This window comes from Paramormyrops kingsleyae, chromosome 11, assembly GCF_048594095.1.
Source record: "Paramormyrops kingsleyae isolate MSU_618 chromosome 11, PKINGS_0.4, whole genome shotgun sequence".
Classification (NCBI taxonomy): Eukaryota; Metazoa; Chordata; class Actinopteri; order Osteoglossiformes; family Mormyridae; genus Paramormyrops; species Paramormyrops kingsleyae.
This window is the reverse complement of record NC_132807.1, coordinates 26258279-26284122: the sequence shown is the minus strand read 5'-3', so window position 1 is coordinate 26284122 and position 25844 is coordinate 26258279. Positions and strand designations below refer to the sequence as shown.

At 46.9% G+C, this 25844-nt stretch overlaps 2 protein-coding genes across 5 annotated transcripts in view; one reads left to right on the top strand and one right to left on the bottom strand.

The window, feature by feature from the left end:
- Positions 1–567: 567 nt before the first annotated feature.
- Positions 568–13033, bottom strand: LOC111832696 (protein LSM14 homolog A-like). The gene is made up of 11 exons (XM_023790344.2): positions 12689–13033; positions 9009–9172; positions 8443–8578; positions 7948–8073; positions 6325–6522; positions 6029–6109; positions 5279–5467; positions 4683–4845; positions 4023–4061; positions 3643–3904; positions 568–3546 (listed from the first exon to the last, which is right to left on the bottom strand). The coding sequence occupies exons 1-11, from the start codon at positions 12807–12809 to the stop codon at positions 3523–3525; spliced, it is 1503 nt and encodes a 500-aa protein (XP_023646112.2). The 5' UTR covers positions 12810–13033; the 3' UTR covers positions 568–3522.
- Positions 13034–13511: 478 nt separating this feature from the next.
- Positions 13512–25844, top strand: part of LOC111832695 (transcription initiation factor TFIID subunit 4-like) — a 55038-nt gene continuing 42705 nt past the window's right edge. Inside the window, exons 1-5 of one of the 4 annotated variants that reach the window (XM_023790343.2) lie at positions 13512–15016; positions 18036–18226; positions 24456–24572; positions 24919–25044; positions 25229–25351. In XM_023790343.2, coding sequence (XP_023646111.2) covers positions 13537–15016; positions 18036–18226; positions 24456–24572; positions 24919–25044; positions 25229–25351 — 2037 coding nt within the window. In that variant the 5' untranslated portion in view covers positions 13512–13536. Of the gene's footprint in view, positions 15017–18035; positions 18227–24452; positions 24573–24915; positions 25045–25228; positions 25352–25844 lie in introns of all 4 variants that reach the window. The other 3 variants (XM_023790342.2, XM_023790341.2, XM_023790340.2) reach the window with 3 other exon arrangements.

The following is a 25844-nucleotide window of genomic DNA, read 5'->3' as shown; positions in this document are numbered from 1 at the left end:
ACACATGGGCACAGAGATACCTAGCATAATTAGGACCTTTTGCGGGACAGAGAATTTGTGAAGAGAAATTGTCTGGATGAAAAGGAGGCCTGTTATGCAGGTAGGGGCTGGGCTGAAGGGCCGCAGTAGTTGTGGTAATGAAAGCTTATGCTCTGGAGAAATTTATGGAAGCCATGGACATATGGTATTGGGTGGCCAAAAAGATGCTGTCTGATGCCTTTGGAGAGGGAGATAGGACCTTAATCAGGTTATATTTACTAGCAATGAGTAAGTGCTGACCAACTTGAACAGTGGAAGGAACATTCTAAGGAGCTCCTTACCTAGAGGACAGAGTCAGATAAAATGATATGGGTATGATGATGCCACCTTACTGGCTACCAAGGGAGATCTTCCAGGTATGTCCCACCTGGTTGAGGCCAAGTTGCAGACAAAGGACAGACTGCTGGGATTGTTTCTCCCCGCTGGCTTGGGAACTTAGGGGATCCCCTGGTGGCACTGGAACAAGGTCTTATTTGACTAAGACTTTCTACGGTCAAGAGGCTGAACATAACATGACCCAGAGAGATGTGAGGATGGAATGGTTACTTTATTTGGGTACAAGTTTGACAAAACTGTGAAAACAAATGAAAATAAGCCATTTGGCTTTAGCACAAGGGAGAGAAAAAAAAAAGTGTTTTAGGTCTTGGCTAGGGCCATAGCCTTGTACTAGATCAAGTAAAAGGTTCTAGGTATATGGAAAAACAGGAACCTATTTTCTGCTACTGATAAATAAGTGCAAGTGGATTGGCTTGTGTCCATAGCAAGCAAACCTCAGCTGGATTTTTTGAATTAGTACAATGATGTGGATGCATGCATTTGAAAACTGCCAAGCATATTGGAGGCAAATTCCTGTACAAGTACCACTAAGCGAATGATTCAACAGCAAACACAGATCAGAAAAGAACAATGTCGGGCTGCCATGTTAAATGCAAACAATTTGATCTGAAGCTGGATCGCATTCTGGCACCACAGAACATGGACTCATTGCTGGAGTATAAAGCATACCAGATCACTGCACCATACCAGATCACTGCACCATACCAGATCACTGCACCATACCAGATCACTGCACCATACCAGATCACTGCACCATACCTCTGGCACTTACCACTAGCTTTGAAGACTCATTCAATGATGTTGGATTCTCAAAGCTTCACCCTTTCATATCAAATGAAAATTCAGCAATTTAAGCAGCTAACACTAATGCAATTAATCCTGTCTGAAAGCAACACAACTCCAAGGTGGTGAAGGTTCAAATCAAAGTGCCGACAAAGACAGCTATGGAACAATGGTTTATTTCTCAATTCCAATAAAAACCCCACAGTCAAGAGGCACTGGGAAAGGATGCCATGCCAGTAAACTGAAGGACAAAACATCTGGTTTCAAGATCAACCAATACTTCACAACATGTAGCATGTAGACATTGTTTGATGGGACATTTCATCATTTTTAATTGACCTAATCACCTCAAGAACATTTTTTTCCATTTTCATGATTTTTAGAACTTCTAGCAAGGCATGGCATCCATGCAGTGACTCGTGTGCTCGCCACACCCACATTTCCACCGAATCTATTGCCAGATCCTGTAGCCTGAGTGTCAGATCAATCTGTAGTGCTTCAAAGTCTGAAGTAGGCAATATAGCTCCCTGGCTTGACCAACAATTTCTGCAGTGACAGACCAATCAGATATACCCATAAAGAACTAATTCTGTCCCATTTTAGATTTAAACAGTTCCCATAAATCCTATGTACCAGTACATGGTAAATATCTAGAACATTAACACTTAATATTCCATAAAACACAATACTATTCCACAGCATAGGAGATGCCAGAAAGAGCCTGGTTGGGGTGCCCTGTCTTGCTTAGAAAAACACGAACAATTCCTCTCTGCATTTTCAGAGCTCTAATGCATGTGGCTACTTGAAAAGAATGTTTTTCTCTTTTTTTTTGGGGGGGGGGGTGCATATTACATCCTATAACACTGTGCAACAGTCAAGCATATAGGCCGAACCCCTGAAGACAACCCACTACTTGAATATACAGTTGTTCTTGGAGATATTTAAAAAGTAAAATATAAAAAAAACAAGCTAACAAAACTGCCCCCCCTGCAGTTCAAACATTTAGAACGCAAAGCGGAACACAAATTCAAAGCACCATCGAACTACAACCTCCAAGGACCAATCATACAGAACGAAGCACCTGCTGCAGAACCAGAGCTACACAAAGTTGTTTCTTGAATTATAACAGCTGACCAGGATTAAGTAAGTAAAGTGCAGAGTACGTGTTTCTCAAGATCCAAGCTCATCCTTTAGGAATCCATTTCCGTCCTACCATCTAAATACTATGAAAGTCCGGCCCATTGACGTCACAGAACAGAAAAACTAAGAGGCGACGAACATCCTATGCTACTGATCCCTGCGTCTGCCGCCCCAAACTGGACAAAATACTGCAGGTTTACATACAGCTTAATGACAGCGGTCACCTTCTGCAGCAGCCATCAAAACTAAGCAGGGGCTTCTAAAAGTTTCCGACGAAGCACATTCCACAAAAGTGTAACGAGGTTGGCACCACGACTTCCCTCTGAGAACCGGAAACCCAGAAGAGCGTTGATGGGAGGCAAATACATTCCGGCCATGTTTGGCCTCTGGACGGCATCTGTGTCGGCTTTTAGAGAGAAGCCTATTGCATCCTTGCGGAGGGCCAAAGCAACCTGGGGCAGCGCCGACAGCTAGCTTGCGCTAACAGCTAGCGTGCGCTAACAGCTAGCTTGCGCTAACAGCTAGCGTGCGCTAACAGCTAGCGTGCGCTAACAGCTAGCGTGCGCTAACAGCTAGCGTGCGCTAACAGCTAGCGTGCGCTAACAGCTAGCGTGCGCTAACAGCTTGGTATTTCGCAGAAGTAACTGCCAGCATGGCCCATGATCACCCACACAGAGAGTAACTCTGACAAGAACAATCTGCAAGTCACAGCAGGCAATACAAAGGTGGGAGAGCTGACTGTCAGTATGTGTGAAGTACAAAACAAATTAAGGTAAAAAGGTAAAAAGCTTCAACTTGAACCAACAGACTATATACACAATTTTGTTGCTTCTAAAGGTACCATACAGAATATATATATAAAAAATAAAGCTATTTTAGTGATAAGATCTCACAGTATCTGCGGGCTCCTCCATACATACCGTACACCTAACAGAACATTATCAAATACATTTCAGGAGAAAGAGATGCAAAAATACTGAAGTTTCACTGAAATACGGTATTTATGAGATTTTAAACAGCTGAAACATTTTCAAAGACTGCAATACTTTTCATTAAAAAAAAAAACCAAAACCTGCATTTACACTCTGAAGAGAAGCGGTCTACCCCAGTGCTGGTGACAGTTAGACATTAAGTTAGATTCTTCGTTTTCCTTTTTTATTAAAAGAGCTGAAAACTTGTTTTTGGACTTCGAGGAGATGTTTCCTGGGTGCAGTTTCAGGTGCATCATGCAGTCACTTTATCCTCCTTCTAACAGGACAAGAGGGAAAAAAAAAAAAAACAGCCATCATGAAAATGTTAGGCGCTGCTACGGCTCCCAAAACAACACACACGAAGATGACTGACCCTGAACTCCAGGTCTGAGACTGCCCTCCCGCCACGTCCTCCTCTGAAGCCACCCCTGACGTTGCCGACGTTGCCGACGTTGCCGTCGCCGCCCCCCCGGGGCGGACCGAAGGACCCTCGGCTGGCTCCCCGGCCTCTGTAGCCACGGTAACCAGTGCCGCCCCGGCCCCGGAAGCCGCCGCGGGTGCGACTGTGGCGCAACGGGATCCCGAAGGTCTCAGCATTCATGCGGCGCTCCTCGGCCCAGGTCTGCTTCCGCTCCCTGTCGGCGCTCACCGTCAGTGGGATGCGCATGCATGAGCACGAGCCCGAGAAACCTAAGGCCGCATCTCAGAAGTACCCAGCATCGAGCTAGTATGCAGCAAGCCGGCATGACATACCTGGGAAACACTGATCCGCCAGACTTTTCAGCTGCTTTCCTGAAGGGGGGGAAACGCAACAAGAAAATGATATAAAAATTCCTCTTTTTTCCCAGCAAACCTACTGCTGCATGCACAGTCTAAAGCAGGCAACCTTTCCAACGAGGAGGCCAGGCTGTCAGTGGGCTACCACGGGGAGGGGGAGGGGCCCCCTTGCTTAATTTTGGGTTCCAGCAGCGGCTCATTACAGACCAAACGGCGACTGCCTAATGTAGATCCACGGCCCACTAGAGCCTGCTTCCGGTTGAGAAAACCTGATATAAAGCCTCCATAATACACCATCAAACCTGAGTAGGCTCTTCTATACAGAGCAATGCTTTTTTTTTTTTTTTTTTTGGAGAAATCAAAAGGGAGACAACTCCCCCATTTGCTCCAGGTACCAAAGACCTTGCTTGGGGCTCCAACAGTAAAATCACTCTGCCAACACCAGGATTTGAACCAGCGACCTTCTGATAACAGCATCTTAACACTCTGTGCCACATAACGCACCCAAAAGTTTCAAACCTCACTACAAAATATGCTAACCCAACTTAAAACAGAATATCCAAGATGTTAGTACTGAACCACCCAGATGCCCAGCCCACAAACTGCTCGCCGGTTTCTCATCAGCGCGGCCCCTACCTGCTGTCGTCACACGAGATGTTGTCGAAGAAGCTCTTCGACTTGTCGTAATAGCAGTTGGGCCCCAGGGGGTCGTCCTCGCCAGCGTTCTCCTCGCTGTTCTGTGTGTCCACCCCCGAGTCGCCCTTATCCTCGCCATTCAGTGCCTTCTCAGGGCGCTCGTCTGCACAGGTCAGAGCGGCAGGAACAAGACGGCATCAGGGCATGTGAACATGAAGCAGAGGCTGCAAGCCTAACCCCCCCCCCAGAGGACCGTACCCCAAAGTCATGGCAACAATCAACGTTATCGGTACCGAAAAGCATTTGAGAAGGTGTGTTAGACACTGAGACTCAACCCTATTGCCTGCAGAAACGGGAGAATCACACTAGCGGCAAATACGCAACACAGCCTGCCAGGTTAAATATATCCATAATCACAGTAGTGGGGGAAATAAAACCAACTACAAGCAGTGAAGCTGTATCGCCACAATTAACAGCGTATTACTGCAAAAGCCATACAAGGCACCTGCACCAAACAAGGCAGGCATTTGCCGGAATGCAAGCTGGCCCACTGTGTCAGACCCGGTTAATGCGGCAGCGGCCGGCGACGGGCGAACCTTTCAGCTTCAGCTTGCTGTGAAACTCCCTGTCGATCTCCTCCTTGTTGAACTGGGCGTTGGCGCTCTCGAAATCGAAGTCCTTCTCGAACTTGACGGGGCCGTCCCTGCGCACGGTGAAACGGCCCCTGCCGCGATGGCCGCCTCCCCCCCCGCCCCCACCGCGGCCACGCCGGGGCTGGGACGCACCTGTGGGACAGCATCACCGTCAAATACACCATCGACCGCACAACATGGGAAGTTACCTTGGGTTCCCCTGCTAGGGTTGCTACTTTCCATCTGGGGGGGGGAATCAGGTCCCTACAGCACAATGATCCCAGAGTGCATAATTATTTTAATTTTCCATATTCAGGGCCCTTATAACATGCCCCCCTACCCCCAAATCAGCCAAAGTGCCCATAATGCTTATTTTCGATAAATTAAAATCAGCAGGACTTTATTCATGCACTCTCCCTACACTGTCAAATCTTTTTCATTAACTATGTTTGTTTAGGCTTGTTTTTATTGACTATTAAAACGAGATTCTAACATATTCCATTTTTAATGTGTCCCCATGTCTCAGCAAAACGCTCTGCATTGCCATGCGTTTCAGGTGCGCTATAGAAATAAACTTGCTTTGCCCCTCCTGTGCCCGCGATGAGACCGCACAGTCACCGTCACATGGGGGAGGACGCCACACCTCGCGGGGTTCGGGAAAGGGACCGTAACCCTGGAGACTTTCCCGAAGCACAGCTTGTGACATTGTCCTACCTGCTTGCTTTTTACTGCCGTCCCTATTTTCACCGCGCCCCGGTTCATGGTCAGGCCGCTGTGGTTTCTGCACATCAGCACCTACAAAATAACATACTTTAATAAAAAAAGAGCCAAGTGCCCACACACCTTAATCCTTTTCTATGCCTCTTTTCTAATATCACAGAAGTAGAAATATGATGGGTGTTTGGGATTACACTCGAAAACTCCATCAAGGGTGGCTAACACCAACACAGACTGCCCCTCCAACATCATGCTGTGGTTCACCAGCAGGGGGCGCCAAAAGTCAGTCTCACCCCTCCGCAGCTCATGGACTTCCATGGGCTTCTGGCCACTGGCGTTGGAGGGCCAAGCCGGACTCCTCCGGCTGAGGGGTGCAGGGGCAGCGTGGGCAGCGTGGGCAGCGTGGGCAGGGGCGGATGCGGAGGCTGCCGGGACCGCCTGCTCCAGGGCGGGACTCTTTCGCAGTGGGTCCATCTGCGGACTAGAGCGACCTGACGACAAGAAAACACGTGGTTATAGAGATACTGGAGACACGTCGAGGTGCGGCAGCGTCAAGCGGAACCGAAGGGTGCCCAGAACCCCCCCCCCAAGAACCAGGACCCATGCTTTTGGTACGTCAGTAAAGTACCACAAGGTGTTCTCATGACACCACAACGCGAGGCCAGGGGTTGCCTCACCCTGATTCCTCAACGCAAGTATTTTATACTTAATTCGAAAAACGGCTGTAGCATAAAGGGCTGGACGATGTGCGATATTAATACCAACATTGCATTTTACGCAAATGCAATTCTCACATCGCAAGGACCACAACAGCTGTGTTGAGATCAGGCTGAAAATACTGTCTGAAAATCATTACATGTCGGGGGTGGGGGGTTAAGTTCTGCTAAAACCTTTTTATTGTGTCATATGAAATGAAAATTAGCAAGCTTGGCAATTTTAATAATTATTCCTTTTCAATATAATTAAAAATCAGTATAAAATTTACCTCTGCCACTTTTGCATGAACGCTGCATGCGTTCTTTAAACCAATCATAATCATTTTCATCCAAGCCATTTAAAATCAGTCCTGAATGGGTTGTTGAGAAATTTTGAACTCGTTTTTTGCTATACAAATATACCAATATTTATTGCAACAAAATCACATTTCGATACCTGAAAATTTTCCAATATCGCCAGCCCTAGTATTTCAAAGAAAAAGCTCTTATTTCTCATCATGCCATCCACGTCTTGTTGAATCTGTTACTCTGATCAATTGCTTGGATCTCTTCAATTGTCTACACATCCATTAGTATTACTTTTTTTTTTTAAATGATCATTTTCTGAGATCGTAACTATGCACTTTCAGCATGCTGGATGCATTTCATGTTGGTGAAGCAGGTTATTTGCATAACCAAATCGACAATAAACACACTTGCAAGTCCCGCCCCAAAGCACCAAAATAGGACCACAGCCAGTTTGGTGCGATTTGGTACCAAGATTCAGCGCTTTCTCTTTTCCATTGATTTCCGGTCAGGTTCCAGTACCAAAGTACAGCACCTGGCGGTGGAAAAGCGCCAATAGGTGCCCAGACACTGCTGTGTGTCACTGCTCGTTGTCTTCAGAGGCAAAGTCATCAAGTCCCGCATAAACACATCTTAAAAACCTCCACTACTCCAGCAATGGCTAAACATCGCAAATGTGATTAGGTGTAAAGTATGTGTGGCAAACTCCTCCCAGCCCTTAAACGCACGTCTCAAGCACAAGGGCATGTTTTATTTAATATCAGTTACACTTTATTAGAGTATAACTGTTCTGGCTCCCTCTTTAGCGGCACGGTGCCTGGGGAGCTGACGAACCAATTCCGCACGTTTATGGTCCTGGAAGTCAGCCACTACTCTGTCAGTCTCGACAGAGCGTCTAGCTCGCAAGCTCGTTACCTTCTGTCAGGCGTGCGGACTGCAAGCGCAACTCTGGGGGGAAAGCAGACGCCAAGCCGCTGCTCTGGGGCAATGGGGGGGCGGTGGCACCGCTTGCGTCACTGCCAAAGGAGGGCGCTGTACTTCCTGTACACACAAGGGGACGCAAAAGGCTAAAGTGACAATTGTGAACCTCACACAGAAAACATCACTCATATATACATGAGTCATATCTACATGAGAGAAAGGTGCCCTTTCCTGCCATAAGAACCTAGTGTCAAAATCTTTAACCACAATGTCATGGGTTTGAATCCCATGGTGGGCAAAGTAAACGTATCACTGCTTGAGGAAGGCCCTTAATCTCAGCTGCTCCAACGGCGCGGGATGCTGGCTGGCCCTGTTCTCGGACCCCAAGCTATCCATACTTGAAAGTTATTTGTACAAATAACCCTAATTTAGTGTCTACGAACCATCAACCATAAGGTGAATAAAAAGAGCCCAAAGCAGGAAACCTACCGATGTTCCCAAACTGCTGGTTTACCAGGGGGTTAGAGTTGAACTGGCTGTAGGGGGCAGCAGGGGGCTGGGCACATGACCTGTAGGAGGCCATGGGTTGAAATGATGTAGCAGAAGGGGTGGATCCCAGGGATGACTAGAAAATAAAAATGGACAAACACAAGGTGCTTCTCAATAAGCGTACTTGACCATACTTGTTCCTGTGTACCCGTTTTATGTCATCTTCCATATACCAATACTCAAGAACACAAGCATAAAAGACAGTAAAAATCCCTGGATGTCGTTCCTGCCCCACCCCAAATATCAAGGGTACATCGGTTGCATCCTCGCCAAACGAGACCAATCCCATGATTCATTGCGCCCCAAGTTCATTCTTGGGAGGCAAGTTGGCAAGACTGGTCTTGCCAAGACCACGAGTACGATGTTTGTGTTCTTGGTACAGTGTCCACTTAGCAAACACTTAAGGAGCCGTTAGAGAATGAGACACCATTTATAAGGTTCACACACTGTACTGTCAGTAATGCTGGCTAATCACAACCCTCTTCGTCACATTGGAGGCTGCATACCTGGACGATGGCTGGGTCCTGGGGGAGCGAGCAGGTGGGCTTTGGCGGCTCACAGACCGTAAGGTCTTTGATATCACTGCCACGGAAGATGATGTACTCGAAAACCTCATCTCTGGGTAGGATGGGCCTATCAGTAGGTCGGTCCTCGGTACCAAAGGAGCGCACTGGAGGGGGGGAAGAAGACATTTAACCAGCATTGATCAGGAGTCACCTGCTAAAACTGTAAAACTGATCATAATCCAGTTAGCATGAAAGTATAGTCAAGAATGCATAACAAAAATGCAGACACACTCGGCTTCAAGTTCAGTCTCTTAGACCCCAGTTTCTACAAAAGCTGCTTTCACACTGTCGTCTAGGGCCCTATGAAATCTTATTTTTTCCCCTCAAATTCCATTACATACATTTTATCAGATTTATTTTGATCCGTTTCAGATGTTAAGGTTTTATACAGTGCCGAACCAAAAAAAAAAAAACAGTTAAGAAAAGTCTTATGAGAAGTGTCGTAGTTTTCAGGTTATGACACTATGTACTCCAATCTTATTGCCTAAATCCACTTTTGCCTGCTTAAAGGCTCATTTTTCGGATCAGCAATTTTCAAAAACTTAGCCCTGGTTCTGGGATATTAGGGTCGATTGTGGGTGGGTGTATCAATTTAAGCATATAAAGTGGGTTGGGCATCATTTTGTCTTTATTAATATTAGCAGCTTGAATCGCAGTCGGGTTGAATAAAACCATCAGGGTTTGGGCCTCTCGTGAATGGATCTGTGCATCACTGGTTCCTACATGGCGACGGAGATGCTGAAGGCTATAAGGGCCTTTGGCGTCTCCAAGCAGCTATTCCTGCAAATGTTAGAGCCCCCAGAGAAGTGCGCAGAGTTCCTGCAGTGCAGACAGGCCACATGGTAGTACCATCCTCGCACTCATTTGGCCAGATCTGAGTCCTTCCTATTAGAAAACCTACAGCTGTGCCTACTGCAAAGGTATTTCAAACTATCTGGACAAATTGCAAAATGCAAAAAAAAAAAAATCCATAGGCTTAAAAAGTCAACACAATATCATAAGAACATAAGAAATTTACAAACGAGAGGAGACCATTCGGCCCATCAGCATATTCCGCGCAATTCCACGTTTGAGTGAATACCATTTTTCATGTCTCGATTCAGTCTGCATTTTCCACATCATTGAAATCACAAGGCCCTAGTTTGCAAAATAAGGAAATACAAATACAACAACCATACTTAATTCACATGAAAGATCACTCAGAATATTCCATTAGAATAAAACTGGTCAGGGATGACATTCATAATACAACATCTGTATTCAGTGATTTATGCAGCTGTTATCAAACAGAGCATCACACCATTCTATGATGTCTGAATTTGACATGCCTGTCCTATCTTTAAAACATCAGGAAAACGAACAGTAGATTGTGCGTGCAAGTGACTTTTGACAACCCAAAAACCGTACATGTTCAGTTATCTTTTTTTTTTAAAGATGGTGAAATTAACAACAATGATTTCATAGGGTCAACTGCATATTTTTGAATTGTGTGCACTTGCTATATTTAAAATTTGGTTATCAGTGGTCATTGTTGAAACACCACAGCACACAACAATGAAATGTGTCCTCTGCATTTAAACCATATGTGACGATGTGACATAGCAGGGGGCAGCTAATTCAGCGCCCGGGGAGCAGTGCTTGGGGGCGGTACCTTGCTCAGGGTACCTCAGAGGTGCCTTGCTGGTCGGGTATTCGAACCAGCAATCTTTCAATTACAAGTGCACTTCCCCAACCATTAAAACACCATTGCCCAAATAAAATGTCCATAAAAAAATACTACAACCTGAAATTAAGTTTTGCAAATAATAAAACAGGCAGTCCGCTTTGTCATTTAGCCTCCAGACCACAGTGGGGTGCCACTCGACAGATACAACCTCCATTGCGACTAAACAATAAACTGATTAGAACCATGTTTACAGCAAGAGTGTACACTCAGATTAAAAGAGGCGGAGCATCAGAGCAAATTTACCATTGACCTCCAATGTAAACAATAACAAAAATGCCTTGTTGATGTCAGAAGATGAATCTCTTCAGAAAACAAAATGGAAGTCAGTAACTGAATTTCAGGGGACACCAAGGAAATCTTGTAATGTTCACAAAACACACCTTACATTTGGTCTCTCACTTGCACATCACTTTCATCACATCACCTGTCAATGAGATTTTATTCTATGAATGCATATAATACAGAAAATGTAAAATCTAACAATTTAATTATGGAGTTAATTTCAACTGTAGTATCTAAACCCAGCAAGCCAGTGAATACAGAGTTATATATTATTGAGTTAAATTTCCTCCCTAACTTATGAACTTGTCCTCGACAAAAAAAAATAAAATAAAAAAAAATGACGTGGACCATGTGGAAACACACTCGCCTGTACAAGAAATAAATCAGCAGGAAGCTGTAAAAAGAAAGAGTGTCTGGCTGCACTATCCATTTATCTCAGGAAGACATCAAGGAACCACGCAAGAGCAAGAGGGAAAACCCAATGACTTTCAATGCATAACCAGTAATTCCGTAATTTAGGACACGAGGCCTATACACACAGGTCCCAGGTAGTGCACTAATGAGCGATGCTCTACTCTTAAAAACACTTGACTGCTGTATAAATGCAGAAAATCATTATGGGGGGGAAAAAATCACTTCAGTTAACAATGGGGGAAATGATTAAACGGTCCTCATCAAAAAGTTTAGATGGATGATTAAAGTAAATAAACGCCAGTGTGATTTCATAATTTTCCCTACAGCAAACACACAAATTAACAACAGACGAAGAGAAAAAGAGAAAACACACACACACACACACACACACACACCGTTCTGACAAAGAAAATTTAGATATTAAGAAGTAAAAGACTAAGTTCAGTATCAGAAGACTGTCCTGCTGCAATACCTTAAGGACAATGTTTATTCTGCTATTCAGCTGTATCCGTGCCACTAAAAAAAGTGTCAAGAAATTTCTAAAAGCCCGTGACCTGGCTGGATTCGAAGGCGCATTTATAGCCTCTCACCAACATCATCTAAAGCACGTAATCTAAGCGAAGGATAACCTGTCTTCCAAAGTAAAAAAAAAAAGACATTTTCATACAATCTCACTGCCACACTAGTTTCGTCAACGTGATATTTCACCATTCGACCTTAGTATACAAATACACCAAGCAGTTAGACCTAGCCAAGTTGTAACGTACAATGGAATATCTACATACAATGCTGAACTAGTTCGTGCAATTTAACGTATACTGCATGTTAGTGTTGCGTATCAATCTTTATGTCGGCCGACAGGCCTGTATATTTCACCAGATGTCACTGAACCATGTATAATCGCTTAAGCTAGCTGAACAAAAGATAACCAGCTTTGCCAAAAACATCAAATATAATTACGATGTTAAAATAACTGCATAACTTCATGATTTAGCTTGCTTCCTTGCCATTCGGGATAAATATTTAGTTAGACAGCTGTATCTGCCTTAACAGCGCGTTATAACCGGACAATAAGTTAAAACTGCCAAACGAAGGCAGCGCTGGGACCAGGTTAAGCAGAAGTGAAAACCCCGCAGAATGCTACTTTATACCCTCGGATCCTTTACATCACACATCCGCAGGTAAACAGCATCTTCACCTTTTGCGAGGGCGACAGTGGAGTTCTCGGTGTCGATGGTGTATAATATCCCTTCGTAACGAATCTCCGCCTTGGAGATCAGACTGATCTTACTGCCGATGTAAGGGGTCCCCCCGCTCATGGCGCCTCTCGTAGGGTCCGGACTCCTGGGATGGCCGATTATCTAAAGCTCCTTGTACTCTTTTCTTTGAGCTGCCTTAAGCTGCTTTCGCTCTCCCTTGCCGCGTTTCTACCCCCTTTCTTTCGCCGTGTACCGTTAACACAATATGGCCGCCTTCATTTTGCCTGCTCGGGCTGCGGTGGCTGATGGGAAGCGTGTCCCCGATTGAAAAAGGGGGTCTCGCGCTTTTTCACGGCCACGTTCTATTACCTTCCTCTAAAGACCGCTGAATTTAGGATGCATAGAGAAATTTAAACTTAAAAACCAGAAACGTACATCAACACGTACTTATTAAGAACGTGACAGTTAAATGGCTAAATTAAATAAATACCGAGTTTTCGGTAGCATTACAGTTTATTACGTATATTACTACTTAATCACGTTTAAATGCTAGAAATATCAATATTTCTTGGAATTTGTAAATGATGAGTATGCATTATAAATGCAACTCAAACAATGCACGATTTATAAGTAGGCTTGATTGACTGTGGCAATGATGTATATTAAAGCACAACAGGGCACGTCGTGTCTGTAAAATTTCAACATTACTGTAATTTAATTCTGAGGATTTTTTTTTCTTAAACACCCACCATTTCTTAAGTCCGTTTCCAACAACCCCAATCCTCGTAGATATCAAGCAGTGACAGAGAATGAATTTTGGCGCTCTGACGTCAGGCCCACTCCCACAATGCCCAGCAACACGCATGCGCGTTGTGTACACGAAAATTTGGACAGCGATCTCAGAGCAAAGATGGCGGGCACCTCCGACCCTCTGGAAGATATGCTCTTCTCCGAGGTGGACGAAAAAGCTGTAAGTGACTTAGTTGGCTCGCTGGAGTCGCAGCTTGTCGGCCAAAGCAATCCAGCAGCCCCCCAAGCCGAAACCAGGAGTGCTGTGTCTACAGGCGCTGCCAATCACCACTTAGGAAGAATGCTACCTGCCCAAGTGGGCACTATACTGGAACAGCAACAACAACAAGGACAACATAAAGCTGCGCTAAATCAGGAGCCCAACTCTAAAGAAATCAGCTCCGAAAAAACTGTGATGCCGTCTTCGCTCAGTTCCATTGCACCTTTCGAGGAAGCTCCCATCACTTCTGGGACCGGAGTAAATGCGAGTAGCGGCTTGCAATCACATGGAGCATCTAGTAACACAGCACTCTCTGCATCTGGACTGGTAACTTTGCCATCTCCGCTGGTCAGCGTAAACGCCGCTAATAGGGGTTCTGTTCTGGGGTCGGGTGGGTCAGCGGCGGTCACGACGGAGACTGATTCTGCAAAAAACCACATCGCGTCCACCATACGGACTGCCCCCGCGGGAATACAGAGTTTAAACGGGAGCGACGGAGCGGCGGCGTTAGTTAGCTCTCCCACGAATACCGCTAGTCCTGCTGCTGTTGCGGGTTTCCAGCCCGGATCTGTAACCGTGTCTTTGGTTAATAACGTAAACACTGTCGTTAGCAGCAGCGGTAGCGCCGTTAACTCGAGCCAGACTCTGTCGCCTTGCGTCAATTCGACCACTTTTAGTGTGTCTCAGCCTGATTTCCCAGCATCACAGACCGCGGTTACTCCGGATGGCACTGGAGGCACCCCTACTATAGCCCTGCAAAGACTCCCGAGTCACATCATGGCCAATATTTCACAGAATGGAAATGGCACTACAGCCCCGGCGCTTGGGCAGCAGGGTGCACGCACGGGTCCCCCTGCAACTACGGGAATTCCGCTAGTAAACCACATTAAGAGCACGGATCCGAGTAATCCCATGTCCGACTCCCCCGTACAGGCAAAAATAACTGCATCAAACCAGCCTGGCGTCGTCAATTCAGCACCCAGCCCCATCACCTCTACTGTAACAGTTCCTAACCCTACAACCACGCAGCTTCAAAGTTCCGCTGTTAGTTCGGTGCCCGCATCCAGCAGCCCTGTAACTCTCACCGCCTTGGCGAAACCCACTGTCAACATAGTAGGACAACCGGCGTCGACCACCGTGGGAATGATCAGATCCGGCAACCCCACGTCGCCGGCAATCATAGCGTCGCCGGCGCAGCCACAGCAGCTCCGAGCAGGACTGGGTGCGACGCAGAGGATCGTGTCACCGCAGCTGATCGTCAGGTCTCCTCAGCCGCAGACCACCATCCAGCTGCCTCCCGGTTTCACCATCCCGCAGGGTAGGAGCGCAGGAAAAAGTTTCACTCGCGCGTCGCCTTTGACATATTTCTAGTGGGGAGCAGAGATTTCTAACCGTTGTCACGACATCTCTTGTTTTTACTTGTAACTTGTGGCTGTTTATGCCTTTCAGTGCATTCTGTTCTTAACTGTGATTTCTAGCTAATTTCCAAGAAGAATGCATCCCGTCAAACCTGATTGCCTTACTTAAACAATGACAAAGCGACATGATGTTTTGCAAATTTTCTGTAACACCACTTCCTTAAAATAATCAATTCTGTACTTTAATTAAGCTTACCATGTCACGTGTGGGACTCCATTAGGGAAACGAGATGAGCAAATTGGGGGGGGGGACGTTTGCGTTTTGACGGTCACCTGCGTGATGGCACTTTGCATCTAGCGCACGTCTGTATGTGAGCCGTGGCTTCGCAGAGCATAAAGCCATGTTTCGCCCTCACTGACAGGTGAATCCTTGCATTCCTGCGCGCCCACGTGGGTGCTTGTTATAAATAATTCTGACTGCCAGCAAAGACAACCTGCAGCCGTCAGTTAACTACAAAGTGCATATTTCGTAATATTAAAATGCTTTGTGCACTTTACCGGAGCTGATATTACATTACACTGAATTCTATAAACGCCGCACGGGTCACATGATATGTCTCGTTGAGTGGGATTTAGCCGCGTCCCATGTTGTCAGGTGTTTTCAGCTGCCGACTGGGAAATAATGCCAAGGCCTAGTGTGGCATCACCTCTCTTTTTCCCCTTTTAAGTCATCCTCTCTTTCAGTCCCAAGGATATCTTTACAAGGAGTGGGCTGAGATTCAGCTTTTGGGGGCCTGTTTTTATCTAACTGAGGTTGCTGTGCATGTTCGTTATTATGGACGTAGGAAGGCAAAATTTCAGCCCGGACTGAACGCTCTGGGATTCGATCATTTCACCAGTCGGAGTATAAAATGTTTGGCAGCGAATGTATTGTTTCCAGATTTTTTTTGTTCAGGGGCTGTACTCTTGTCACATTGTTGCTCTTTTAACAGTTGACACATGGACTTAGTTTGGAGATTTATCTGGCATTTTTCTGACCCGGTATCAGCAGGCAGTGCAGCTATTCAGGATACAGTATTGCAGACACATATTTAGGGTTCTCAGGAGCCCTGGAGTGTTTGACGTCCAGTTGCTTCAAAAACACTCAGCTGTGTAAATGTGTATTTCCCCTTATATGAATCTTCTGCTAAATTATGACATAGGTCTAGTAAATTATGGGCTCCCGGTATTGTAAGTTGTACATCAGTTAGGCCTATAGTGCGTTTTGCCCTGAACTAAAGAGATGTTCAGCTCGTGTACGTTTTTGGTTTTAAAAAGAAATCACGCCAGAGCACACTTATGGCAAACTTGGGAATATGGCGACCTTGGCTGGTGTGGACATCGAAACTGGAGATACGCTGCCTTGAATCTTTTGAGTCGGAGGTGAGAGGCGTCGCTGCTGCTTGGCCGGGTGCCCATGTGCGCGACCCGCCGCATTTCGGAAGACACTCGGCGATCCTGCTTATTTATTGAACAGGTGGACGTGCCGTCGCTCGCTTGACACCCGATCCCAATGTTCTGCGTGAAATATTTAGGGAGTCGATTTGGACGGAGCTGGGCGGCAGAGTGTGGCCGTTCAGGCGGCCGCACGTTTCTTCTCGCCTGCGCGCAAATGGCTTTGCACCGGTCCCCTGTCCCCATGGCCCTGTTCCCTTTGGCTGCAGCCATCAGTGCTCCTTCGCCTGATTGGTCACACGGCTCATTCATGATTGTTTGAGATTTCATGTATCGTGTCTGTGCTTAACAACTTAAAACTTAAGTGTTAAGTAGCTGGATATTTTATTGTGGAAATACAGGTTGATTAGCTGTGTGTGCATAAGTGTTGGGGGGGGGTTGAGTGTTAATCAGTTGTTCTGTGCTAACATTTATATCTGAAGTCTTTTGATTATCCTTGTTCTCTCCCAGAGCATGCAGGAGTAAGCAGGGAAATAATCATCTAAAGTTACCGAAAGTTATTGAGAATTAAGCAGTTCTCTCCTTGGGGAGCTGCCTGGTGTGTTTTATTGCATACTGTACCCTGAATCATCCTTTTCCCATCTTCCCAATCTTTAATTTTTATCTTTGTGCTTTGATAACTGCATGCTTTTATTTTAATTTTTCATTGATGCCTTTTTTTTTCCTGAAGTGAATTACTTTTACCTGTTTATACAGCTGTGCGTTTCGTGGTAGAATTCTCCATTATGTATCTTGACAACAGCAGCAGACAACAGGCAAGCTTTGGGTTACACCATCTGAACCACTATACTCCGTAAGGCTGTCCTTTCACAGAGTGGTGACTGCTCGAGGTTATGCTTGCATCATTCAGGTTCACCAACTCCTGTAGCTGAGTTCTGTAATGGCAAAAAGGAGCGCGGTTCTGAATGGGTTAACAGGGAGATGTGCCGCACACCTGTCCCCGACAGATGTGGATGTGTGTCGTTTCCTTGCTGCACACGCAGGCCGTCGATGTGACGGTAAGATAAGGCGCCGACTCGACCCCGTTTTCTGCATCGGGGCTGCCGGCTCGTTATTGACGTGGGAAGTGGGGAATCGATCATCTTCGTTTTCATACGGTCCTTCCCAGCGATCCATCCAAAGTGCTCCGTGAAGATTTAGGAACAGCTGTGCAAGTAGATCCTAAGCAAAACCAGTGAATTAACTGCAGACATTAATGTCATATAATATTAAAAGCCAGAAGATTAAGGAAAGCATTATCTCTTTAACCAGGGGAGAAACATATTTACCGTTTTACTACCTTAGTGATGTTATGACCGATATCATGACCCTGAGCTGTGCTATGCTGTTTCCCTTCCTGTTGTGAGGTGTGTGTGTGTGATTTATTGTGTTTTATGGGATGATGTGAGTTTTTACACTGTGTGTGTATCCAGTTTCTCGTTTTTTCCGTGGTGTGTGACATCAGGGGTCCAGTTGTGACTGCGTGGCTGTGTCTTGTGCTTTCAGGCATGGTGCTGGTGCGTACTGAGATGGGGCAGCTGGTGATGGTTCCACAGCAGGCTCTGGCTCAGGCCCAGGCCCAGGCTCAGGCCCAGGCTCAAGCCCAGGCCCAGGCCCAGGGTCAGGCCCACAGCAACATCTCCCCTCGACCTGCCACACCCACCACCGGGACCACCTTCAGAGTGACCACCACCCAGGTATGGCCTCACCCACTCCCTGTCTGCGGCTCTGGAACCCCTTGCCGCCCCGTGGCCTTGGGCTTACGGATGTCCTCCTGCACTAGCTGGACCATGTGAGGTGTCTAGTCTTTCTTTAGGTTCCACACAGGTTAGAAAAGCGCTTCCTTTTCTACCGACTGATTCTTCCTAAAATACTGTCATGTAGTTACAGGGTGTCTTGCATTTACGGCGACTAAAACGTTAAAAGTTTAACGTGAATTAAATTCAGTTCTGATTTCTGTCTCCTAAACGGTGACCCAGGAGGCCACATAAAATGCAGAAACATATTAAAAATAGATAGATTTAAAAATAAAGTTTAACTGCGGTGGTACGTGAGGGTTGAGTTTCTCATGAAGGTCCGGGCAAATGGGGCTGGGGGCAGAGCATGGATTTGATGGGAAGTGTCCGCTCAGGCAAGTGGGGAAAGGGTGTGAGTGCAGTCGGATTACACGCTTGAGGGTGCGTAGGATCCCGCTTGTCCCGCCAAAATGCAGTCAACCCCCCTCACAGTGGTGTGGGTGTCAGGTGACTGACCTGGCATTGGCCTGTTGTGAGGTTCAGCAATGACACAGGAGTGAGCGGATTTCTGTTCTGACCTGCTGGAAGGGAGGAAGGGGGACCCAACAGGCAGCCATCGCGCTGTGGAGGCACTGGGGTGGGGGTCTCTATGAGAAGTGAGGTCACCTTTGAACGGCTGTTGCCTCAGATCAGGCCCTCTAATGGGAAACCCCTCCGGGGTCGCCCAGGTGCATCATGGGAGTCTTGTGGGGCGTGGTGGTCTGTCACCTAGCTGGCCGTCCAGAGGAGCGCTGTCTGGACCTGCTGTGTATGACACACTGCCTGTGCACTGCATAGGAGGAGCAGAAAAAGTGGACAAGAGTAGTTGATCTGCCTTCCCCCCACTTACTAGAAAATGTTAATCACCTATACTGAGGTCTGGTTAGACATGGTCCATCCATCCACATCGGGCCTGGAAAGGATCACGTTCTGGAGACTGCCATGCTTAGATAAATTTGTATTTAATTGCTGCTGAGCCCAGTATTATTGTGCAGTATTTAATAACTTAAGCTGCTGATACCTGCAGAACACAGTGTTTGGATGATGCTTGACAGTTTAAGAAAAAGCCTTTTTGTAGTAACGGGCCGGTGGATGTGTCTGGTCTGTTGTTCAGAAGCCACTTTCCTTCAGTGCTTACATTCGATCCCCAGTGTGTCACTGACCGTTGACCTGGAGCTCTTCCATACTTAAGGCTTTGGCTTTTGTAGACCACGGTACTTCACGTGGCCCCTGAGATGGCAGAGTGGCAGCGGAGTGAGATTATAAGTTGGACCCGGTGCGGTGAATGTGTTTCATATCGGTCATCTTAAACAAATTGCTGCATTCAGACTCTGTTGATAATATGTTAAAATGAATGTAGAAATGATTAAAGGAGCGTACTCACCTTGGGATCGTGCTACAGTTCAAGGTTATGGGGAATTCGAGAGAACCTCGGGTTCAAGGCAGCGGATAGTTTGGACAGGAACCAAACCCATTACGGGGCACACACAGTTTAAAGGTGCCCATTTGCCTACCCACATATTTTTACATTGTGGGAGGAAAACCAATTAGTTGTAGGAAAAAACAAACACCACAAAGAGAGTTAGATGGTTAGATGGTTAGATTCCACACGCAGGGCTGTGTAGGGACTTGAACCATAACCCTAGCGGTGTGTTGCAACTGTGCTACCTTACAGCCTTGCTCCAGGATCGGCTAACTAAAGCCAGGCGTGACTCATCAGCAACCAGTTGAGTACTCCGTGACTGTGACTCTATGCTCAACTGGTTGGTTGAAACAAAATCCTGGTCTGGATTTGTACTCTCTGGATCTTAAATCTCCACCTCTGCTCATCAGTTAAGATTCCCTTTGTTTGTCTTTTGTTGAATGAGCACGGTGAGAGTTGCTCTACCTTGCACTCTGACATAAGGCTTTATGATGCAGCTAAATGAAGATTCACAGTGCACAGTTATCGCCTTAGAGCCATATAGTGGTAACATGTTCATACTGAATACTAGAACCTAGGTCTCTAGGGCAGGTGTACTGGCTTCCTCGTGTCTCCAGTAGTGGGTCAACTGATATATTGATAAGAATAGGCTGCAGGTGTGTCACCACTGATTATGTGTCCTTAAACACTTCTGAGGTGACGTGGAGCTCTCTCACTGGAGAAGAGCTGAGAATCTATGCCTCCAGTAACTTACCAATCTAACCTGGGATTATTAGTAAGTGTTTTGAGCTGTAGGGTTGAGCTGTGTCAGAATGTGTGTGTGTGTGGTTGTATATGGTATAGGAAGCCTCATCTGCTATGAGTTTTCATAGAGGTTAGACTTGTGGTGTGAGAGCGCCTGATTTTCACCAAAACTAGAAATGAAATCCCGCATTTACCGAAATATACAAACTGTCCACCTACACGAACAAAAGGAAAATGGGGGAGGCTTCATTGTAAGATCCGAAAATGGAGACGAAATGAACACAGCAGTGAAAACCAAGTGTACAATTACGAACTACCAAAATCCAGAATGGACTCTGCAAACTCAGAATCCTTAATCAAACACGAAGACCTATGTAACATGAAAGAGTTGTTGTTGGTTGGCTTGGAATGCAAATATGGTGTTATGCCACACGAAATCCTTAGGGCTCGCCAGATTTTCATGACATGACAGGAGAAGGTGTTCTGAGGTCTTTGGAAACGGGCCGTGGGCTTCTGCCCTCATCCCAGGTCCCATCTTTCCTGAGTGGGCCCGGTCCACCAGTCATTTTCATCTGTTGTTCTGAGCAGCACCTAATCCACCAGATCGGTTTGGAGAACCCGGTGCTTCAGAGGTGCATTTCAGAAGGTAAATCTTCAGCCCAAGATTTTGTTTCAGCCAATCACTTGTGTATGAAGAGGCACAGTCAGAGTACTCCGGTGGTTGGTTGAAACAAAATCTTCTGGATTTTTACTTTTTGGACTTGAACTATCCAACTCTGGTTACCGTCATTTAAAAGGCTTCTTTACAAACATAATCTTTGTTTCATTTTAGCACTGAACATCTGAGGTGGTCTTTGCCTGCAAGTCTTCCAAAATTAAAGCCTGACCTAATGGTATTGGCAGGCTATATATATTTTTTATTTCTCTATCAAATTATTGTTTTTAGGCTTCTCTGCTGGTGAGCATTTTTGCGGCCGCAGGGAGCCACAAGGGGGCGGCACTTCCCACCTTTTCTGCCCATGCCAGACCACTTGTCAATGTTCTGTTACCCATGACAGTGTGATGCTGACAACCCAGATGTGTGCTGCTTTGGCACTTAGGATTTCCCCTGCTGTTCTCCTCTGAGTCCGTCAAGCTCCCGTCAGTCTGTACATTCATCTGAGTCTCAAAGTTAACTTGCATTCTGGTAAAATTGGTTTAAATTACCACAGATAGATAAACGTAGCTTTGGAGCCACGTATGTAGATACAGGCTAATAATAAGAAATTTAAACACGATTCGGTGTCCTGTCATTAACGCTCTAGTAAGCAGAGGCGCTGGCTCTGCTCTGTAGGTTTAATCTTCTTTTAAAGGACAGGCTGCTCTGTTGAAGGCTTTAGCTTCTGATACCAAATCCACATCCAAACACTTCCTGAAACGTGCACTTTAAGATGCTGCGGATGCTGTGGCGTTATGTGCTGCTTTCGATCCCTAGCAGGATGTCTCAAGATTATTTTAGTCTTCTATAGAAATTCATGCCCCCCCCCACCCTTACTGAACTGAATGTAAATTGCAGATGCTGGTACTCTAACCTCTAACATGGGAGCTTTACTCAGATGTGAGGCTCGAAATCCTGACTCCACCCCTACCGACAAAAGGTCAGTCAGGGTCCTGAGCCCCAGGCTGCCATCTCATTCCCGGGCCCCGTTTGTGTTCGTGTCCCCTTGAATTATTCAGTGTTCCTTCCCCTTTTGGGGCGCTTCTGCTTGTGAATTATGTGATTATTCAGCATTAGGGAGACTTTGGGGAGTTTTAACTGTAGTGAGTCAGTGATTAGAGTGAGATTATAAAAGTTACATCAAGGGCATTCAGTCTGTAGTCAGGGAGGCGTCATCGAGGAACAAGTGAAATTCAGAAAGATCCCCCCCCCCCTTTCATAATCCAGTGTCTTGTGTTCCACAAGCACATTTGTAAAAAGGGATATTGCAGAGTCCATGAATCAGGTAGGTAACCATTTCCACTGAAGCTAACTAGATGGTCAATCTGCAAACAGCGAGTTACTGAAGTCAGTGAGGAGCTTCAGCCCCTTCCAAGCCATAACTTAGGAAAACTTCTTGTCTAAATACGAAGTGGGAGGGACCTTAGGCAGCTTCTGGGATGGGAGATGTTTTCAAGGTTGCCGGGGTGATTGTCCATACACAGGATTATTGCAATATTAGTGTGGAGTCGCAAGAAAAAACCTGGACCGTGAAGCTGAGCATGAGAGTGAACAATGTGAAGGTAAAAATGTCACGCAGACTGTCCCCTGCGTCATTGTCGTGTTCCAACCGCTTATAGTCAGGTTGCAAGGGCTGGAGCCAGTTCTGGGCAGCACAAGGCAGAGGTGCACCCTTGACAGGATGCCAGTCCCTCACACACTGCACACACCCCCAGTGGGAAATTTTGAGACACTCCTTGGTCACTTCAAATCCATAGACAGAGAAGGCTGGATTCGAACCCCCGTTCCTGGAGTTATGAGGCAGTGAGGCACCATGAGAACTGAATGCCCAATATGCTTATTTATTGTTACATGGTTGTGTAAGGCAGTGTTCCCCCCCACAACGGCCCATGTATTGCTGTACCAGGACCTAGGAGGGAGCAAAAACATGGACTGTCCAGGGGTCCCCAAGGACCGGGTTGGGAAGCGCTGGTACAGGGAAGGAACATCACCTGTGTGTTATGTAGAAGCTGCGTTTTACGTGTGGGCACTGCAGGGTACCATAGTCTGTTTTGTGCCAGTGCTGTCTGCTATGTTGTGGAATTTAGTGTATTCCTGCTCTCAGCCCAAACACCTCATTTCTTCAGATGCTTTTTAGCTCCGTTTCAGTACAACCGTTTCTTACGTGTGAGTCATAGCTGGGAAATTGGCCGTATCCCCGTACGTGCTTATATTTACAGGCTTGCACATATGGAGAGCGGGCTCCCAGACGGGGGCCCAGGCTGTACAGGGTTTTTTTTTTTTTGGTGCACTTTTTTGCTCAACTCTGGAACTGTATTTATCCAGATGAATATCAGGGGGTCAAAGGTGTTTTCATGGCAGAAATATTGAATACTGTTTTGATTTTTATTTCAAAATAGAAATCAGATTAATGTCAAAGAATATGTCGGGAGTATTTGAGCTTGACGTTATTCCCCTTTCACCTGTGCACATGTGATCGAAGCTTGTGCCATGTTTTGAAATGCCTCTGCTCTAGGACTTTGACCCATGAGTCCTAGAGCTCCGTCGTCATTTAGGTGTCCTGCAGTTCGCGTTCTCTGCACTCTATAGCAGCGTCAGACGTAGCAGGTTCCCCCTGAGATGAACCCTGTGTGGAATCTCCACATACGCTGGCTGGTTTGCTTCCATGAGCCGCTCTGGTCAGAGACACTTTCTATCTCAACCGTCTCGTGTAGTGCTGTTGAAAAGCGAGATGAGGAATCGCGTTCTTATGATGGGGAGGGATGGAGGTGGAAATTGGGACCTGACTTTGGCTCGCCGCCCTTTCCCGTTGGGGGGGGGGTGGGTGGTTGGGGGTGAGATTTTCTTCCACGCTCCTTAAATCATTTATCAGTGCACTGTCTAATCGTTTTAAAAAGCAAACTGCGCCTCAGCTTTCATGTGAGTAATCTGTTGTGATGGAGCAGCCAACAGCCCCCCCCCCCCCCCCCCCCACCACCCCAGATCGCGCAGAGACACACTCCCCAGTGTAAACTCCCCCATCGCTGCCTGGGGACCTGCAGCTGGTGAGCGGCTCTGCAGGCAGGGCACATCCTGTCCCCTCCCCGCCCCCACACGCCCTCCTGGGCATCGCCCAGGGCCGTACCGGATGCCGGCAGAACAATGCCAAGGGCTGCGCCCAGGAATAGAAGGCCCCGGATCCCCCCCGATGAGTGATTAGCCAGTCTGACCCGCGAGATTCCAGCAGCTCCCCGGTTTGATGCAGTCTGTTCACACATCCCACTCTCTCTCCCTGTCGGACTCAGCAGGCCACTGTGACCTCGCAGGCCATCCGGCCCGCTCCTCCCGCTCAGGCCAAGGTGCTGCCGTCTCCCACTGCAGCCGGCAGCCCCGCCCTCCAGGTGGCCTCGTCGGCAGCGGCTCCGGTGAGTGGCCCTTCCTGCGCCTTCCCTACTCCGCCAGCAGATGTCGCTGTTCCCCAAGCTTCATCGGTCTGCCTTGGGCTGTTATTTTACCCATTGCGGGGGCATGAATCGGCTGAAATTAAACCCTATTCGCCACCGGTTTTCTGATAATCGAGGGTTCCCTCTTGTGCCTTGGAATGCTTTAGCAACTGTAAGTTTTTCAGAAAGACCCGTAAGAAAGTAGGGGTCTGTCTCAGAGAATCCCAGGCAGCCCCTGTGAAGTGGGGGAGGTGTCACATTACCCATCTGTCCTTCCCAGGCTTGCTGTGAGGATGTCACATCACGTTTGTCTGTCCCCCCCCAGAAGGCGGCCGTGATCGGGGGCCCGGTGCCGGCTCCCCAGCAGCACCAGACGGTGATTGCGGCGGGACAGAGCGCCCCTCAGACTGCTGTGCCCGCCCCCTCTGGCCCGGGGGCCTCCGTTATCTCCCAGGTCTGTAGGCTGAGCTTTTCACCACAGCTGTGATTAGATTTGACTTAAAACCCGTTCCCCTCCTCTTCCTGTGAATCCTTCCTTCTCTCTCCCCTCATCTGATTCCACTTCCGTCGCACCGTCTGGCCCCTGAGCCTGAAGACCTGTCCTGATGTTGGTCGTCACACGCTTTTCTTGCTCCCAGGAGATGCAGGAGAATGTGAAGAAGTGCAAGAATTTCCTGGCCACCCTGATCAAACTGGCGTCCCACAACTCACCCTCGCCGGAGACGTCCCGCAACGTGAAGGCTCTTGTCCAGGACCTCCTGGTGAGAGAGCTCCACCGGTGCCCCCATCTTCATCTCTGGTGTGGCCAGGGTCCCATAGTGGCACTTTATGCCTATATCTGTAGGGTTAGGGCGTTTCTGGACAGCAGGTGGCATCGTCTGCAGAGAAATATAGGGGGATAATGGGTGAAGGTGTTTTTTTATATTGTTCGTATAGTACAAGGCGTGAATTATTAAGCAGCAGAAATTAAGATTATCATTCCAGGCACTGTTACTTTTGGTTTTGGTATTCTGTAAGTTTTGTATGGTTGAGTTCACTTCCTCATCCTGCCTGTAGATGGCAGCAGACACCACTTTTTTGACACAATAACTTGCTGTCACACCGTGTTGAATTACTATGGCTTTTTTTTTTGGCTCCTGTCATGTGATAAAGCCCAATAATGGTGCACATCAGCTGAGAGAGGATTAGAAAGCCCACACTTTCTCACGATGTTTTGTAGTCTCTCGTAAGTTCAGATTAGCGCTGCAGGAAGAG